The sequence below is a fragment of the Scyliorhinus canicula genome, chromosome 13, assembly GCF_902713615.1.
Source record: "Scyliorhinus canicula chromosome 13, sScyCan1.1, whole genome shotgun sequence".
NCBI classification, from domain to species: domain Eukaryota; kingdom Metazoa; phylum Chordata; class Chondrichthyes; order Carcharhiniformes; family Scyliorhinidae; genus Scyliorhinus; species Scyliorhinus canicula.
The window spans coordinates 30,663,767-30,683,401 of NC_052158.1; the positions used below are offsets into that span (position 1 = coordinate 30,663,767).

At 48.7% G+C, this 19,635-nt stretch overlaps 1 protein-coding gene across 5 annotated transcripts in view; it reads left to right on the top strand.

Annotated features, from left to right (window-relative positions):
• LOC119976771 (ral guanine nucleotide dissociation stimulator-like) overlaps positions 1–19,635 on the top strand; it is a 182,477-nt gene that overhangs the window by 101,591 nt on the left and 61,251 nt on the right. For all 5 annotated transcript variants that reach the window (XM_038817525.1, XM_038817528.1, XM_038817527.1 and 2 more), the window contains one exon: positions 7,036–7,143. In XM_038817525.1, coding sequence (XP_038673453.1) covers positions 7,036–7,143 — 108 coding nt within the window. The remainder of the gene's footprint in view (positions 1–7,035; positions 7,144–19,635) is intronic.

Sequence of the window (19,635 nt, forward strand, 5' to 3'; positions counted from 1 at the left end):
CCTCCAACAAAGGGAAAAACAACCTCAGTGCACCCACTGTGAACATGATATTGTAACTGGACACACATGCTGTGTATACTAGGATGTAACCCAGGAACACAAAGAAATTGTGGGGGTGTAACAATCTGCCAACTGTAACAACAATGCACATATGCACCATGGACACTGATGTAAGCCAATGTACCTTATACTGCAATGTAACCAGGCACATACACCAGGAACACTGAAAAGTGACAGATGTAATGGATTAGCCAGAGTGCACGAAGGACCATAGATATTGCTCGATTAGAGAGAGCGAGAGAGAGAAGTAATTATATAGTTGGAGGCGCATGACTCTGCGTAAAGCATGGGACAAGGCAAGGAGGCAGCCACCCATGCCATTGGAATCATTCTGCACCACATTATTGCCATACTACAACTGAGCTAACCAACCCCTTAGCGTAAATACATACACTGTAAACACTAGGCAACACTCCAGAAACACATACCATGAAGACTATGATGCTACACACTCACACACGCACACATGGTGCACCGACACAATTTAACTGGGAACACTCACTATAAATGTTATGATGTACCTAGACACACCCACCAGATCCATTATGTAATTATGTACAGGGACATTGTCATCATACTTTGTTCTGTGATTAATCCCAGATGTTGTTCATTCTGTTAAACTCAGGAATGTTACCTTGTGACAGATTGAGAGAGTGGTCAGTTGTTTTGAGATTGTAAAAATGCCTCTTTTCTGTCAATCTTGCATGTCCCTATACAGGAAAAGTATGTACAGGGGAATTACGGCTGAACGCCTTTATTTCCTGCGCAGGTGAACTGTCTCACGCTAAGCTTACTTCGGTACAGGTGAACTATGGCTGAACGTCTTCAATTCCTGTATAGCTGAACTGTATCACATTGAGTTCACTTCCTTAACATGTGAATTATATCACATTAAGTTAACGTCCTGTACAGGCAAACTGCAGTTGAACACTTCCACTTCCTGGAGAGCTGAATTGTATCACACTGGGTTCACATCCTGTACAGTTGAACAATATCACTTTGATTTCATTTTCCAGACAGGTAAACTGTGGCTAAATGTCTTCACTTACTGTACAGGTGAACTGTATCACACATTTCATTTCCTGTACAGGTGATCTATGGCTGAACGCGTTCATTTCCTGTACAGGTAAACTGTATCATACCAAGTTCACTTCTGTATGGTGAAGTCACGCTGAGTTCACTTCCTGTTCAGGTGAACTGTGCCACGCTGAGTTCACTTCCTGTTCAGGTGAACTGTGTCACGCTGAGTTCACTTCCTGTACCGATGAACTACTGCTGGACACCAACAGTTCCTCGACAGGTGAATTATATCTACTGAGTTCACTCCCTCTATATCGTAGAATTTGCAATGTAGAAGGAGACTATTCGGCCCATCAAGTCTGCACCGGCCCTTGGAAAGAGCACCCGACTTAAGCCCATGCTTCCACCCTATCCCCGTACCCAGGAACCCCAACTAACCTTCTGGACACTGAGGGGCAATTTAGAATGGCCAATCCACCTAACCTGCACGTCTTTGGACTGTGGGAGGAAACTGGAGCACCCAGAGGAAACCCACGCAGACACGAGGAGAAAGTGCCAACTCCCCACAGTCAACTGAGGCCAGAATTGAAACTGGGATCCTGGAGCTGTGAGGCAGCAGTGCTAACCAGTGTGTCACCGCATACATGAACTACAGCTGAACACTACCACTTCCTGTACAGGTGAACTGCATCACACTGAGTTTACTTCATGTGCAGGTGAGCTATGGCTGAACATCAGCACTTCCTGCACTGGTGAACCATACCACACTGGGTCCATTTCTGTACAGGCAAATTGTATCACACTGAGTTTACTTCCTGTATAGGTGAACTGTATCACATTGAGTTCACTGCCTGGACAAATTAACCATAACACACTCAGGTAAACTACAGCTGACCGCCTTCACTTTCTAAGTGTCCATGGGTGGCTTCAACCACTGACCTAGCAGTCATTTTTTTATTGTTTGTTGCTTGTCTTTCCTGCTGGAAGAATCCAAATGTACAGCAATGCTGAGATGTATAAAAGCAAATTACTGCGGATGCTGGAATCTGAAACAAAAGAGAAAATGCTGGAAAATCTCAGCAGGTCTGGGAGCATCTGTAAGGGAGAGAAAAGAGCTAACGTTTCGGGTCTGATGACTCTTTGTCAAAGTTAACAGAGAGAAAGTGGGAGAATGAAAGATGTACGTGGGAAGGGTCATTCGGATACTTCCAGCCTGTCCCACCAATCAATCACATCATGTCCAGTCTTCAAGGGGCCGAGTGGTCAACTCCTACTTCTAATTTGTAATTATGTTTGTGTGTTCTAGAATTAATTTTCAATATTATTCCTGGAGAGCCTGGTCAGAGATCGGATGTGTCTTATGACTGAACCCCTGGCTATAATTTTCCTCAGATCCTCATTGGATTAATTACGGGTGTCACATTGTTGATCTACATTAACTTTGATAATCTTTCCTGTGAACATCCTCAGGGGTTGGATTCTCCATTGTGAGTCCAACCTGCTACCACTGCTAGCGAGAACGGAGAATGTGGGGAGTCTCTACTCCTGCCGCTTGTCAATGGAATTTCCCATTGAAACTACCCCAGGCCGCCAGAAAACCTGTGGGTGGGGGCGCGCTGCCGGCAGGACCTGCGAATCTCTCTGCCAGTGAACAGCCGGAGAATTCCAGCCCCGATGTTTCACTATGTTTAAAGGGTCTATATGAATAAGAATTGATATTGTTGGCTCTGATGGAATGAGTTTGCTAAGTGTCTGATCCATTGGGGAAATGGAAATTCTGGTGTGTGTTTTTACTGAGTTTAGGGTTCAGGCATATTGTAGCAGATCTCCTCATCCACAATTGTTTGAGAGATGAATATCGATTTTTCAATGCGGTTCTGACAAGCAGCAGCTGAAAATACAGTAGAAGTCGAGTTATTGGCATCTTTCAAAAGGCAATTTTTAAAAAGGTATTAATACTTCAAAATCAAAAACATCAAAAAATGTACGCCAATGGGAAGAAGCAGCAGGAGTGGGGCTAGTTTAATTAACTTACTGGAGTTTTATTAGGAGATAACAAACTGGTGATGAGGGTAATACTCTTGATGTGGTGTATTTGGACTTTCAGAAGGCATTTGAATCAGTGGCACACATGGAGCGGTATTCCCCCCCCCCCCCCCCCCCGCTGGCGCCGCGAGAATTGAGCCACGCTGGCCGACTCACGCACGTGATTCTCCCACCCCCCTGAAACCAGCGCCGCGCGAATTTCACCGGTCCGCCCGTAGAATCGTCGCAAACGGCGAGCGGCGATTCTCCGGCTCGGATGGGCCAAGCAGCCACGCGGAAATGGCCTTGTCCCGCCAGAGCCGTCCATACCTGGTCGTTGCCAGTGGGTACTCGTCGCAAAGGCTTGGGGGCCTGTTGGAGGGGAGGGGAGGGGGGGTGGGGCTCCATTCCCGGGGGGGCCTCCGGAGTGGCCTGGTACGCGATCGGGACCAACCGATCGGCAGGCCGGCTTCTCTGTCTGCCGGCCTCCTTTTTTCCGCCGGTGAGCCTGGATCCATCCGCCATGTTTGTGCGGGGCGGCCTGCGGGAGGACTGCCACCACGCATGCGTTAGTTGGTGCCTGCCCAACTGCGCATGCGCGGGACCCAAGGCGCCGCGTCTTTTATGTGCCGCCAGGTCTCTGATGCCACGCCGAGGCCCTGCTCCCTTAAATCGCACAACACCCCTGCTAGCCCCACGGAGGGGGGAGAATAGGTCTCTGGGAACGGGCGGCGACGCCAGAGATGCCAGGGCAGCACGGTAGCATTGTGGATAGCACAATCGCTTCACAGCTCCAGGGTCCCAGGTTCGATTCCGGCTTGGGTCACTGTCTGTGCGGAGTCTGCACATCCTCCCTGTGTGTGCGTGGGTTTCCTCCGGGTGCTCCGGTTTCCTCCCACAGTCCAAAGATGTGCAGGTTAGGTGGATTGGCCATGATAAATTGCCCCTAGTGTCCAAAATTGCCCTTAGTGTTGGGTGGGGTTACTGGGTTATGGGGATAGGGTGGAGGTGTTAACCTTGGGTAGGGTGCTCTTTCCAGGAGCCGGTGCAGACTCGATGGGCCAAATGGCCTCCTTCTACACTGTAAATTCTATGTAATAACATTCTATCTATGTAAAACACTCCGGTTTTTACTCCGGCGTCGGCACTTAGACTCCCTTGGGAGAATCCCACCCAGCAGACCAGTGAGAAAAGTTGTAACTCGTTGAACAAAAGGGACAGTAGCAATGTAGATACAAAATTGGTTAAATAATAGAAAACAGACCGTAACAGTATATGGATAGTGTTGGGCTGGAGGGAGGTTTGTAAGGGTCGTTATTGGGACCCTTGCTTTTCCTGCTATATATTAATGATCTAGATCTTGGTGTACAGGGAAAAATTTCATAAGTTTACGGATGGCAGACATGTGACAAAATTGTAAACTGAGGACAATGCAGAACTTCAGTAGGACATCAACAAGTTGGTGGAGTGGGCAGATTGATAGCAGATGAAGTTCAGTGCGGAGAGGTGTCAGATGGTGCATTATGGTTGGAAGAACATGGAGAGACAATATAAAATAAGGGTAAAGTCTTAAGGGGGAGCAGAGGGACGTGAGTATATGTGTATCGATCATTGAAGGTGGCACGATAGGTGGAGAGATCAGTTAATAAATCATATAGTATTATGGGCTTTATTAATAGGAGCAGAGTACAAGTGCAAGGAGGTTATGCTGAACTTACATAAGACAGTAGTTAGACCTCAGCTGGAGTATTGTGTGCAGTTCTGGATGCCACACTACAGGAAGGATGTGAACGAATCGGAGGGAGTGCAGAAAATGTTTATAAGAATGGTTGAGAAATTCCAGTTATGAGTATAGATTGGAGAGGTTGGAAATGTTCTCCTTGGAGAGGAGAAGGCTGAGAGGAGATTTGATAGAGATGTTCAAAATCATGAGGGGGTTGGGAAGAGTAGATAGGGAGAAACTGTTCTTGCTTGTAAAAGGATCAGGAACAAGAGGGTACAGATTTAAAGTGAATTGCAAAAGAAGCAAATGTGATGTGAGAAATAAAAATGTTTGCACACAGTGAGTGGTTGGGATCTGGAATGCATTGCCTGTAAGTGTGATGGAGGCAGGTTCAATCAAGGCATTCAAAAGGTTTTAGGTGATGCAGGCGTTATAGGGAAAAGGGCAGGGGAATGGTAGTAAGCTATGATGCTTGTTTGAACAGTCAATGCAGAAACTATGGGGTCCTTACCTTTGGTCACAACAGATGGTCACCTTGTTGCGATGGACTAAAGGACATCCTCTGTGCTATATTCTTCCATGATACTGTGTGGGAGAATGGAAATATCATGCACTTTCTAACATACACTGTGTTCAAAAAGAAGGGTCTTACATTTCATATGTGTGTTTTTATATGCATTTATATATTTATGTGTGTGTGGGTGGTGGGGGTGAAAGCGGAAGGGCGGGAGTACACATTCACGCCATCACTGAGACTCTTTATTTTCACCTCTGTAACATCTCCCGGCTTCACCCCTGTCTCAACCACTGCTGAAACCCTCACTCGTGCCTTCATTACCCCAAGACTCGACTATCCCTACTTGCTCCTGACTGGTCTCTCACATTCTATCCTCCAGAAACACGATCATCCAAAACTCTGTCTGCGCTGGCGACAAGTCCCTCCCTTCCCCGCGTGCACTGACCTGCATTGGCTCCCGGTCACACAACACCTTGATTTTAAAATTCTCATCCTTGTTTTCAAATTCCTCCGTGATCTCATCCATCCAGGTTGAGTGAATGGGAAATACTTGGCAGATGCAGTCTAGCTTCGTTAAATGTGAAGATATCCATTTCTCTGGGAGAAACAGAATGGCAGAGTATTATTGAACAGTGATAGGTAGGGAAATGGACCTGGGTGTCTCAGTGCACCAGTCGCTTAAAGCAAGCATGCAAGTGCAATAAGCGGAAGTGGAGCCAAATGGTATGTTGGTCTTTATTGAAAGTGGATTTGAGTCCAGGAGCAAGGATGTCTTAGTGCAGCTGTACAGGGGCCTTGACGAGACCACAGCTGGGGGACTGTGTGCAGTTTTGGTTTCCTTAAATTCAAAGGGATATACTTGCCATCGTGGGAGTGTAGCGAAGGTTCACCAGACGGATTGCTTGGTGAGAGATTGGATCAACTGGGGCTCTATTCACTGGAGTTTAGAGGAATGACAGGGGATCTCATTGAAATATTAAAAATTCTGACAGGGCTGGACAGATTGGATGCAGGGATATCGTTTCCTCTGGCTGGGGAATAGGTGGTGTCTAAAATAAAGGGTCACAATCTCAGGATACGGGGTGGGCAATTCGGAATGAGATGAAGATAATTTCCTGTCAAACCTGTGGAATTCGTCACCACAGAAGGCTGTGGAGGCCATGTCACTGAATATACTTAAGAAGGAAATAGAGAGATTTCTAGACTTTAAAGGTGTCAAAGGGATGGGGAGGGCGTGTGAATATGGAGTTGATGGAGGATCAGCCATGATCATACTGAATGGTAGAGCAAGCTTCAAGGGCCAAATGGCCTTTAGCCTCCTCCCATTTTCTAAGTTTCTAAAACTCAGAGGTGCCTTTCCCCTTTAACTCTGACCTCAGGGTCACCTTTGATCTTAATCGCTGCCTCATAAGTGTTCGTGCCTTCAGCTACCAAGTTTTGGAATTCCCCCCCAAAACCTCTCCGCCTCTCTACCTCGACCTCCCTATTTAAGACACCTCGAAATAAAAACCTACCTCTTTGACCAAGGGTTTTGGTCCACTGATCTAATATCTCCTTACGTGGCTCAGTATCATATTTGTTTTACAACGCTTCTGCAGAGCACCTTGGGGACATTCCATTACATTGAAGATACTGTATAAATGTGTCATTGTTACTGCATGAGTAATTTATCTCTTTTTTTTCTTTTCAGTCCTCACAGTGCCTCAGCGAGGAGACAGTGGATGGGGCCGTTTATTCAGTGACGCAGCGTCAAGTGCAACTCCAGCAGGCAGCAAACAAAGGGCAGCAATGGCTGGGGGTAAGGACAGCACTTTTGTGCCTTTGGGAAGCACAGTGGTTAGCACAGTTGTTTCGCAGCGTCAGGGACCCGGGTTTGATTCCTGGCTTGGATCACATTCTGTGCTCCCCGAGTCTGCGGGGTTTCCTCCGCGTGCTCCGGTTTCCTCCCACAGTCCAAAGAATTGCGGGTTAGGTGGAACGGCCACACTAAATTGCCCCATAGTGTCCAAAGGTTAGTTGGGGTTACTGGGTTACAGGGACGGTGTTGGGGGCTCAAGTAGGGCGTTCTTTCAAGGACCGGTGCAGACTCGATGGGCCGAATAGCCCCCTTCTGCACTGTATTTCGATGATGCTGACACCCCGGGCCCACATGGACGGGCATCCTGGCCTCGGCAGGAGCAGCTCAAACAGACCTGCGCCACCCACCATTTTGCGATGCAGGTCGACCAGAATCAGAAGGTCTGGCACCACAGCGCCCCATTAGACGAATCCCATTGCCAGTTTCAGCCCCTGGGATGCTAGACTATACTGGCCGATCAATTAGCATAAATAAGGGGCTCTGAGGCCTCCGGACACAGGTTGCATCATGAATGTCCATCTGCCGCACCAAAGTAATCGACCAGGTTATGTGTGCTGGTGTGTTTGCTTCACACATCTCTCCCCCGACCCCACCATCTCATCACTTTGACATATCCCCTCTTCTACTTCACCTCATGAGTTTGTCTAGAATCACTTTAAATATGCCCAATCTGTAAGCTCCAACCTTTCCCTGTTGCAGTGAATCCATTGAAGTCCGACAGTGTAGAAGGAGGCCAATCGGCCCATCGGGTCTGCACTGACGTCTGAAAGAGCTCCCCAGCCTGGCCCACTCCCACCCCTAATCTATCCCCGTATCCTCACCTAACCTGCAAATCTTTGGACTGTGGGACGAAGCCGGAGCAGACGGGGAGAATGTGCAAGCTCCACACAGACAGTCATCCAAGGTCGGAATTGAACCCAAGTCCCTGGCGCTGTGAGGCCACGATGCCGCCTAAATGAGATCAACTGCCCTAGCCTCCCTCTGGATAAATAAGGATATTTCACTGCAGCTCAGGCACGACGAGGGAGCGCCCTCCTCACATCACTGCCTTTCCAGAATAACCAGCCATAATGTCAACAGGAAACGCCAAAATAGATAGAGAGACTGCTTAAAACTTACTGACAGAACTTTCTATAATAACCTTTATTGTCACAAGTAGTTGTCACATTAACACTGCAATGAAGTTACTGTGAAAAGCACCTAGTTGCCACATTCCAGCACCTGTTCGGGTACCCAGGGAGCATTCTGAATGTCCAATTCACCTGACAGCACATCTTTTGGGACTCGTGGGAGGAAACCGGAGCACCCAGAGGAAACCCACGCAGTCACAGGGAGAACGTGCTGACTCCACACAGACAGTGACCCAAGCAAGGAATCAAACCTGGGATCCTGGAGCTATGAACCAACAGTGCTACCCACTGTGCTACCCTGCTGCCCATCAACAAAGAACAAAGAAAAGTACAGCACAGGAATAGGCCCTTTGGCACTCCAAGCCCGTGCCGACCATGCTGATTTTAAACAAAAATCTTCCACACTTCCTGGGTCCGTACCCCTCTATTCCCATCCTATTCATGTATTTGTCAAGATGCCCCTTAAACGTCACTATCGTCCCTGCATCCACCACTCCTCCGGCAGCGAGTTCCAGGCATCCACTCCCCTCTGTGTAAAAAAAGTTCCAGGCACCCACTACCCTGTGTGTAAAAACCCTGTCGAAAGAACCCTGAGATCTTTTATATCTTCAACTGACCACTTCTTCTTTTGAAAGGATCTGACCTTATTTCACTTCACACTGGCTCTCGGTCCAGCAATGCTTCAGGGAGTGATTTTCTGGCCCCTCCCGCTGAGGGGATCTTCCGGCCATGTCAAAGTTAACCCTTTGGAAAATCCCAGCCTCAGTTTTATAAAGATTCTCACCCTTGTATCCAAATTCCTCCAGGGCCTTCCTCCTCTCTATTTCTGTAATTTGCTCCAGCCCTACAACCCTACGAGAATAGTGTGTGAAGGAGACGAGGCAAGTTGAGAAAGTGGTTCATGGCAGCATGTTGGCGCTGTGGTTAGCACTCCTGCCTCACAGCGCTGAGGTCCCAGGTTCAGTCCCTGCTCTGGGTTACTGTCTGTTTGGAGTTTGCACATTCTCCCCGTGTTTGCCTGGGTTTCGCCCCCACAAGCCAAAGATGTGCAGGGTAGATGGATTGATCACGCTAAATTGCCCCTTAATTGGAATAAAATTAATTGGGTACTCTAAATTTATAAGAAAAAAGAGAAAGTGGTTCTAGGTGGTGCAGTTGTACTGTCACGAACAATCCTGAGGCTCAATCATGTTCACATGCTTTGAGCCTGCCTGAAGTTGCAGGTATTTTTTTTGTGGGGGGGGGGGGTTGCTGACATGATGTCAGAGGTACTGAGGGTGATGGTGGATCCGAGTCCAGAATTGGCAGTATTTGGAGTGTCAGAAGACTCGGGAGTCCTGGCCTTTGCCTCTCTGGTAGCCCGGAGACAGATCTTGTTGGGGTGGAGGGTCTCGGAGCCTCTGAAACCGGGGGTGTGGGTGAGCGACCTTGCGGATTTCCTTAGATTGGTGAAAGTAAAATTTGCCTTCAGGGGGTCAATGGAAGGGTTTGCCCTGAGATGAAAACTGTTCATTGACTACTTCCAGGACAGTTAAGTCAGCAGTGGGGAGAGGGATTAGGGTTAACCACCAAAAGTGGAGGCAGAGAGGGTAGAGGGCTATGGCAGCGAGGACGGGGCACGGTTGTTGTTGGCTATTTGTTGAGTTATGCTGTGTTCTCCTGTTCGTTATCTATTGGTTCTCTTTTTATCTTTTTCATCCTGCTTCTGGTTCTGTTTGATGTTTATTTATAAATGGGACCCGGGTTCAAATCCCACCAAAGCAGATGGTGAAATCTGAAGTTAATGAAAATCAAGTCTAATGATGGCCAGGAAACCATTGGTGATTGTCGTTAAATCCCACTTGGTTCACTGGTCCCCTTCAGGGAAGGAAATCTGTTGTCCTGACCCGGTCGGGCCTCCATGTGACTCCAGACCTACAGCAAGTTCAAGGCCAATTGGGAATGGGGAGCAAATTCTGACCTTGCCAGCAACACCCACATCCCATGGAAGAATTAAACAAAATACAGGGTCATGGTTTCTATGAACAAAAGCAAGGAAGTTATGAAAAAAACAGAAAGGGGACTTCCGGTTGCGGCACATAGCTGGTGGTTACATGTTTGGTGGCTCCTGTCAGAGCTGTCTCTTTTGTGGCCCTTTTTAGTCCAGTTTTTGGTGAAGGTTCGTTCGTGAGTAGCTGTGGAAAGATCTCGGACGCAGCTCCGGGGTCCCAGGTTCGGTTCCTGGCTGGGTCACTGTCTGTGTGGAGTCTGCACGTCCTCCCCCTGTGTGCGTGGGTTTCCTCCGGGTGCTCCGGTTTCCTCCCACAGTCCAGGGATGTGCGGGTTGGGCGGATTGGCCATGCTAAATTGCCCGTAGTGTCCTAATAAAAGTAAGGTTAAGGGGGGGGGTTGTTGGGTTACGGGTATAGGGTGGATACGTGGGTTTGAGTAGGGTGATCATGGCTCGGCACAACATTGAGGGCCGAAGGGCCTGTTCTGTGCTGTACTGTTCTATGTCTATTTATAGAATGTCAAAAACTGGCAAGAAGAAGGCAGCGAGTGTAAGTCTGTCGCCAACCCTTGTGAGGAGTGCTGGGGAGGAAAGATAGTGGGAGAAAGCCCGTTGGGTGGAGCCACGCCCATCATGGTGGAGAAGATGACAGAGGTGATGGCTGGGGAGTTTGAACGGTTGATCGTGAAGCATTTCGAAAAGCATCAGGCAGTGATGATGGCCTCACTTAAGGCATGCATGGGGGAGACCCGGGCCCAGTCAGAGAGGAGGTATTGAGAACTTTGATGACAGTGCGGGAGCAGGCGAAGAAAATAAAAGAGATGGAGGAGGTCTTGTCACGATATAGTGACCATTTTACCTTGGGGGATGAGGAGCTGCAGAGGGTGGGGGAGATCAACAGATGGCTGAGAGCCGAGGTGGAAGAACTGGAGAACAGCTGGCATAGGCATGTCCTGAGAATTGTCGGTCTGCCTGAAGGGGTGGAGGGCCAGAGCCTACAGAATACTTTGCTAATATGATGGTGAAGTTGATGGGGGAGGAAAAGGAGCCCTCCTTGTATGGATTGGACAGGGCACAGCGGTCGCTCTGGTCGAAACTGAGGATGAATGAGTCATCGAGGGTGGCGATCGTCTGTTTCCGTAATTTTCAGGTGAAGGAGAGAGTGCTGAGGTGGGCGAAGCAGATTAGGAGGGAAGGCAAGGGCATATGTATAAACCAGGACTTGGCAATGGAGATGGCAAGGAGGTGGGCAGCCTTCGGATGGGCTAAGATGGATTTGGATAAGCACAAGGTATGGTTTAGTGTGGTCTACCAGGTGAAGCTGAGTGTCACGTACAATGACAGAGACAAATATTTCGAGGCAGAGGTGGGGAGGTGGATGCATTTGTGAAGGCAGAAGGCCTCGGATTGGACTGAATTTGGACTTTTGATGGTTTTAGGCTGAGTTTTTTGTTTTTTCTCTGAGTTGGGTTCTTTCTTCGTGGGTGTTCGAGATAGATTTGTTTCAGTTTTGTTTTGGATGTAATGGAGATTGGAAGGTGGAATTGGGGTTGATGTGGTTTTGTTTTTGATGTGGGGGGAGGGGGCTCTGGCAGGGGTCATCACTCTAGCACATGCAATGTTGGCTAGTGAACGGGAGGGGGAGGGTCCAGGGTTGTTGGGACCTGTATGGGCAGGTTTCATTGGACCTGGGAGGTGTAAATGGTGGGGGGGATGAGGCCGATACTGGGTGAGGTGTTTTGAAGAGAAATTGGTGGAGGGGTTGCTGGGGATGGGGGGAGCAGTGACTAGGGCAGGGTCCTGCCTACAAAGAGGGACCTGGATGGATGGTCATGGTGGGTAGGAAGGCTGTGGGGGTGGCGATGAGAGAACCCCTGGTCAGAGTGGTGGCTTAGAATGAATGGGTTAGCGGGACCGGTGAAGAGAGTGCATTTTCTCGCATCTGACTGTCCTGAAAGCAGATGTGGTGCTGTTGCAGGAGACCCATCTGAGGGTAAAGGACCAGATGAGGCTGAGGAAAGGCTGAATGAGCCACGTGTTCCACTGGCTTTGATAGTAGGGCATGGGGGGATGGCTATACTGTTGGGTAAGTGGGGGAGGTTCTAAATGGTGGGGAGGGTCAAGGGGCAAGTATATGATAGTGACGGGTCTGCTGGAGGGGGAACTAGTGGTGTTGGTCTGCGTTTATGCCCCGAATTGGGATGATGCTGATTTTGTGAAGAAAATGTTGACAGCCATACCGGACCTGGATACCACCAACTGATAATGAGGAGAATTTGAATATGGTGCTGGACCCAGGGATGGATAGGTCTCGGTCGTGTTCGCTGGCTCCCTCGGGGGAGGGGGAAAAGGTGTTGGTGGGGGTTGTATGAAGGAGATGGGAGGGGTGGAACCGTGGAGGCTTTTGCATCCGCGGGACAGGGAGTATTAATTTTTCTCCTCAGTCCACAATGTGTATTCGAGGATCAACTTTTTTTGTGGTGGGAAGGCGTTGCTGGTGGAGGTAAAGATGGCGGAGTACTCGACGATCGTGATATCGGATTATGCGCCACACTGGGTAGATGTGATCTTGGAGAAGGGGCCAGCTCAGAGGCTGGCGTGGAGGCTAGATGGGGATTGTTGGCAGACCCAAAGTTTTGCATTAAGATGGGGAGGGTGATGGTGTAGTATGCGTAGTTTAATCAAAATGGGGAGGTCTCATTTGGTTTGGGAGGCATTGAAGGCGGTAGCGAGGGGCTAGATCATCGCATTTAAGTTGAAGATGGATAGGGAGGTGCAGGAGGAGAGGCAGAGGCTGATAGAAGAGATTTTGGAGGCGGGTGGAAGACACGCAGAGGACCCGGAGCAAGGACTGTTTGTGAGGAGGAAGGAATTTCAAGCAAAGTATGACTGGGTACACTCAGCAGGTCTGTAGAGAGAACATAAAAAACATTTTGGGTCTAAATGGCCCACCGACACAAATATTTCTCTTTCTCTCCACAGAAGCTGTCAGACCTGCTGAGTATATCGAGCATTTTATTTCCGATTTCCAGCACTTGCAGGGTTTTGGTTTCATTTAAGTTATGAAAAGCCTTGAGAAAACACTGGTTCAGTCTTAGCTGCAGTATTGTTCCCGGTCTTGGCACCACACTTCAGGAAGAATGCGAATGCATGAGGGAGGCAGCGGAAAAGGTTCACAAGAATGGTTTCAGGGATGAGGAGCGTCTGGTCGATCAGAGAAGCTGGGGTTGTTCCCCTTAGAGAAGGAGTAATTAAAAGATGACCATAAGAAATGGGAACAGGTGTCAGCCCTTCACACCTGCTGCGCCATTTAACAAGGTCATGGCTGATCTAACACTCACTAAGTCCACTTTCCTGCATTCTCTCCGTAACCCTTAATTCTTCCACTGATTTGGAAAAAAACCCAACAAATTCAGCCTTGAAAATGTTCAGGGACTCGACCTCCACAGCTTCCTGGGAGAAAGAAGTCCAAAGATTCACCACTCTTTGAGAGAAGAAATTCTTCCTCAAATCCGTCTGAAATGAGCACCCCCTTATTCTGCGACTATGTCCTCTGGCCCCACAGTCTCTCCCATGAGTGGAAACATCCTCCCAACATTTACCCTGTCTCACCCCCTAAGAATCTGATCTATTTTAATTATATCACCTCTCGTTCATCCTAGTAAACCACCTTTGCACGGCCTCCAGTGAAAATCCTATCTTTCCTTAAATAAGGGGACCAGATTGCATAGAATCCCTGCAGTGGAGAAGGAGGCCATTTGGCCCATTTAGTCTAGACCGACCCCCTGAAACCCTGCCTAAGCCCACTCTCTCCCCCTCCCCCCCTCACCCCTATCCACGTAACCCCATCAACCCACCTAACCTACACATCTTTGGACACATAAGGGGAAATTGAGCATGGCCTATCCACCTAACCTGCACTTCTTTGGATGCTGGGAGGAAACCAGAGTACTGCGGAAACCCAAGCAGATAGGGGGAGAATGTTCAAACTCCACACAGACAGTCACTCAAAGCTGGAATTGAACCCAGATCCCTGGCGCCGAGGGGCAGCTATGCTAAGCACTGTGATACCGTGCTGCCCTATTCTGCACAGTATTCCAAATGTGGCCTCACTGGAACCTTTTACACTTGCAGCAACACCTCTGTACTTTTATACTGGAGCCCGTAGAAATAAAAGCCAGCGTTCCTTTTCACTTAGATATTCAAAATCATGACCCATCAGGACTGAGTAAATGGAGACACATTGATCCCATTGATCGGGTGATTGATTGACAAAAGTATTGACGGACATTTGAGGATAAGCTTTTTCTAAAACGCAGCTAATGGTTATGGTCCAGAATTCACTGCCTGAGAGTGTGGCAGAGGTAGGTTTACTCAAGGCTTTTGAAAGAGAAGGAAATTATTTGAAGAGAATCAGTTTTCAGGGAAAATTGTGAGTGAATGGGACTTGGCGAATTGTGCTTGCTGGGAGCCAGCCTGGACATCGTGGGCTGAATGGACTCCTTCTCTGCTATAACCTCGAAGATTGTATCAAAGAGTCAAAGAGTTTTACAGCACAGAAAGAGGCCCTTCGTCCATCATGTCTGTGCCGGCTTTCAAGCCGCTTTCTATTTTAATCCCATTTTCAGCACTTGGTCCGTAGCCTTGTATGCTGTGGCATTTCAAGTGCTCATCTAAAAGCTTTTTAAATGTTGAGGGTTCCTGCCTCGACCATCATTACAGGCAGTGAGTTCCAGATTCCCACCACCCTCTGTGTGGAAAGGTTTTTCACAGAACCATAGGATTTACAGTGCAGATCCTCACATCTCTAAATCTCCTGCCCTTTACCCTAAATCTAGCCTCCTGGCTATTGACCCCTCTCCTGAGGAGAACTGTTTCTTCCTATCTATCCTATCTATGTCCTTCATAGTTTTATACACCTTAATCTGGTTCTCCCTCAGTCTTCTCTTCTTCTCTGCTCTGAGGAAAACAGCCTCAGCCTAACCAGCCTCGCTTCATAGCTGCAACGCTCCAGCACAGGCAACATCCTGGTGAATTCCCCCTGGTGGGAATCCCCTCTGCACCCTTTCTAGTGTAGTCACATCCTTCCTATAGTGAGGCGACCAGAATTGCTCATCGTACGCTAGCTGTGGCCAAACCAAACAAATGTTTCATACAGCTCCATCATAACCTCCAACCTCTTATATTCTAAGCCTCGGCCCACATACCTTCTTAATCGCCTAATCTACCTGTCCTGCTACATTCAGAGATCTTTGGACATCTTCCCAAGGTCTCTGTGATCAACTAAACTGCCATTCATTGTGTATTCCCTTGCCTTGTTAGACCTCTCAACATGCATCACCTCACACTTTTCAGGGTTAACGTCCGTTTGCCACAGTTCTGCTCATCCCATCTGTAACACGCTGTAATCTAAGGCTTTCCTCCTCACTATTTACCATGATGTGGAGATGCCGGCGTTGGACTGGGGTGAGCACAGTAAGAAGTCTTACAACACCAGGTTAAAGTCCAACAGGTTTGTTTCAAACACGAGCTTTCGGAGCACGGCTCCTTCTTCACCTGAAGAAGGAGCCGTGCTCCGAAAGCTCGTGTTTGAAACAAACCTGTTGGACTTTAACCTGGTGTTGTAAGACTTCTTACTATTTACCATGCCACCAATTTTTCTGCCATATGCAAGCTTACTGATCATACCTCTCATATTCATGTCCAGATCATTAATAGACACTACAAACAGCAAGGGACCAGCATCAATCATTGTGGAACACCACTGAACACAGGCTTCCAGTCACAAAAACAACCTTCGACCAACATCCTCTACCTCCTGTCACTTAGCCAATTTTGGATCCAATTTGCCAAATTGTACTGGATCCCATGGGCTCTTAGCTACTTGATCAGTCTCCCATGTGGGAGCTTTTACAGCAGCCAGCATTTTAACGGACCCGGGAGAGGGGGATGCCGGCAATACATGATAGTGAATGAGGCATTGGCAGGAGCTCTGGTGGTTTTAGTAAGATATATGCCCGAATTGGGATGGCATGGACTTTGTTAAGAAGGTGTTGGCAGCCATCCCCGAGCTAGATTTGCACCAGTTGATTATTGGGGGTGATTTCAATTGTGTATTGGACCCAAGTCCCAAATCTTTTGTAACTTAGAGGATGGCGAAGGAGCTGGCTCTGTTCAGAGAACAGAGGGGTGGATCATGGAGGTTTATATATTCGAGGGAGTGAGTTTTCCTTCTCGCACGTGCACCTGGTCGCTTTGTAGTGGGAAAATCGTCACTCCGAGGTTGGTGGGAGCTGGGTACTCAGCGAATGTAACATTGCACCACATCCCACATTATATGGATATAGATAGGATTAGATAGGGTGGACAGTGAGAGCCTTTTTCCTCGGATGGTGATGTCCAGCACGAGGGGACATAGCTTTAAATTGAGGGGAGATAGATATAGGACAAATGTCAGAGGTAGGTTCTTTACTCAGAGAGTAGTAAGGGCGTGGAATGCCCTGCCTGCAACAGTAGTGGACTCGCCAACACTAAACGCATTCAAATGGTCATTGGATAGGCATATGGACCATAAGGGAATAGTGTAGAGGGACTTTAGAGGGGTTTCACAGGACGGCGCAACATCGTGGGCCGAAGGGCCTGTACTGCGCTGTAATGTTCTATGTTCTATATGGCTGGAGATCAGCAGAGCCCAGCATCCCCCCTGGAGGTTGGATACGATGCCCCTTGCAGATAAGGGGTTTTGTGAAAGGGTAGTTTCGGCCATCGGGAAATATGTAGGTTTTAATAAGAATGGGGGCTTCTCCTTTCATGTTCTGAGAAATGTTGACGGTGGTGGTCAGGGGCGGGGGGGGAGATAATTTTGTACAAGGCCCATAGGGATAACGTTGGAAGGGCGAAAAGCAGAGGTTGGTTGACTCCATTTTGGAGATGGACTGGCAATACTCCGCCGGCGACAGCTGAGTGGTTAACGAGGAGAAAGAGACAACAGATGGAGTTCGAACTTGAATTGATCGGGAAGGCGGTGAGCCAAATTTGTCGCTCGCAAAGGGCATTTTATGAGTATGGTGAGGTGGCCAGTCGGTTATTGGCTCACTAGTTGAGGGGCAAAGAGCCGCACGGGAGATAGCCCAGGTTAAAGATGAGGGGAGAGGGCTGGCTACTGCTCCAGATAAGATTAATGAGGCATTTGAGGCTTTCTACTGGGGGGCTGTACAAATCTGAGCCTCCAGAGGATGGCTTGGAGATGGAGCAGTTTTTGGATGAGTTAGACTTCCCGGTAGTGGAGAGGGAGAGGAGGGGCTGGGTTGGAGGCACCGCAGGAGTTGGAAGATATTACGGACTGTATTGGTTTTCTGCAGTCGGGGAAGGCACCGGTGCCGGATGGCTTCCTGGTGGAATTCTGTTTGCGACCTTGATGGCAGCACACTTATTGGGAACGTTTAATGAATCTCTGGCTCGGAGTGTGCTGCTTGCCACGTTGGAGCAGGCATCAATCTCTTTCACCCCATAGAAGGGAAGGATGCCATGGAGTGTGGGTCTTACTGGCCTATCTCACTGTTGAATGCCGATGCAAAGGCCAATGGGGAAGCTCCCATAGGTAATCATCTCCATGGATGCAGGGAAGGCATTTGATCGAGTGGAGTGGAGGTATCTTTTCAAGACCTTGGGGCGATTTGGATTTGGGCCAACATTTCTATCCTGGATGTGACTGCTGTATAGAGCCCCCAAAGCTAGTGTCCAGACCAACACAATGAGCTCAGAGTACCTCAGGTTGTATAGGGGCACAAGGCAGGGATGCCCACTATCCACGTTGTTATTTGCGCTGGCAATTGAGCCATTGGCTATCGTGCTTAGATCGTCAAGTGGGGGAGATATATAGAGCGTTGGGGGGGGGGGGGGGGGGGGGGGGGGTGGCGTGGAACGGAGCACAGAGTGTCCCTTTGCACAGATGACCTGCTGTTATACATTTCAGATCCGCTCTGGGGTGGGGAGGATAATGGAGCTGTTGAGGAAATTTGGGTTCTTCTCAGGGTACAAATTGAATGTGAGTAAGAGAGAGATCTTCCTGGTGAATCCCCTGGGGAAGAAAGTGGATTTGAGGAGGTTGCCATTTAGATTGGCCAGGACGCTGTATTTAGGGATTCAGGTGGCTCATGACTGGGCATTGCTGCATACGTTGAAACTGTCCAGTCTGGTTGGGGGGGAGGGAGGGGGGGGGGGGGGGGGGGGGGGGGTGACATGAAGAGTTGGGATGCCTTCCCGTTGTCCTTGGCTGGGACTGTGCAGACGGTCAGAATGTTCTGATTTGTGTTCCAGCATCTCCCAGTCTTCCTCCCTAAATCTTTTTTAGTTCAGGTCGATAAGGTAATCTCAGCGCTTGTCTGGGTGGGTAAGATTCCCAGGATTCTCAGAGCCTTCCTGCAGAGAGGGCGGCAATCGGGAGGGCTGGTGCCACCAAATCTGACGTTCCATTACTGGGCAGCAAATACAAGGATGGATGGAGGAGCTGGGGCTGAGGGGGCAGATGGAGAAGGCTCCCTGTATAGATTGGTGTCTAAGGCCGTTGGTTACGGCCTCTCTTCCGTTCTCTCCGTCCAGATTCTCCTCAAGCCTGCTGGCGGTGGCGTCTCTAAGAGTTCAGGCAACATTTTAAATTGGGAACAATGTCATTACTGTCACCAATTTATGTGAACCATCGGTTTGTTCTATGCGGGATGGATGAAATCTATAAGATTTGGACGATGGACTGGGTCGAGAGGTTCAGGGATTTGTTTGTGGAGTGTAAGTTTGTGGGACTGGAGGAGATAGTGGTGAAATTTCAACGCCCAAGGGGGAGTTCGTTTCAGTATGTGAAGGTTTAAAACTTTGTTCGTAAGGCGCTTTCTTCCTTCCCTCGTTTACAGGGACCTACAATGATGGACAGGATGCTATCTCGAGATGTGATGGGGGAAGGGAATATATCCAATATATGTGGGTGGTTGTTCGAGACAGGGATAGAACCGTTAGAGGAGGTAAAGGGGGTGGCAGGATGAACTGGACCTGGGGCTGGAGGGAGGGGTGAGGAGTGAGATTTTGCACAGGGTGAATTCCACCTCTTCTTGAGCTAGTCTGAACCTGATACAGTTTGAAGTAGTTCATGGGGCGCACTTGACTAGAGCATGCCTGAGTGGATTCTTCCCTGATGTAGAGGACAGGTGTGAACATTGTTTGAGAGGGCTGGCGAACCATTCACACATGTTCTAGTCCTGCTCTACTATATCGGTGATCGTGGGGATCAGGCTGAAGCCCTGCTCATTGGTGGCAATCTTT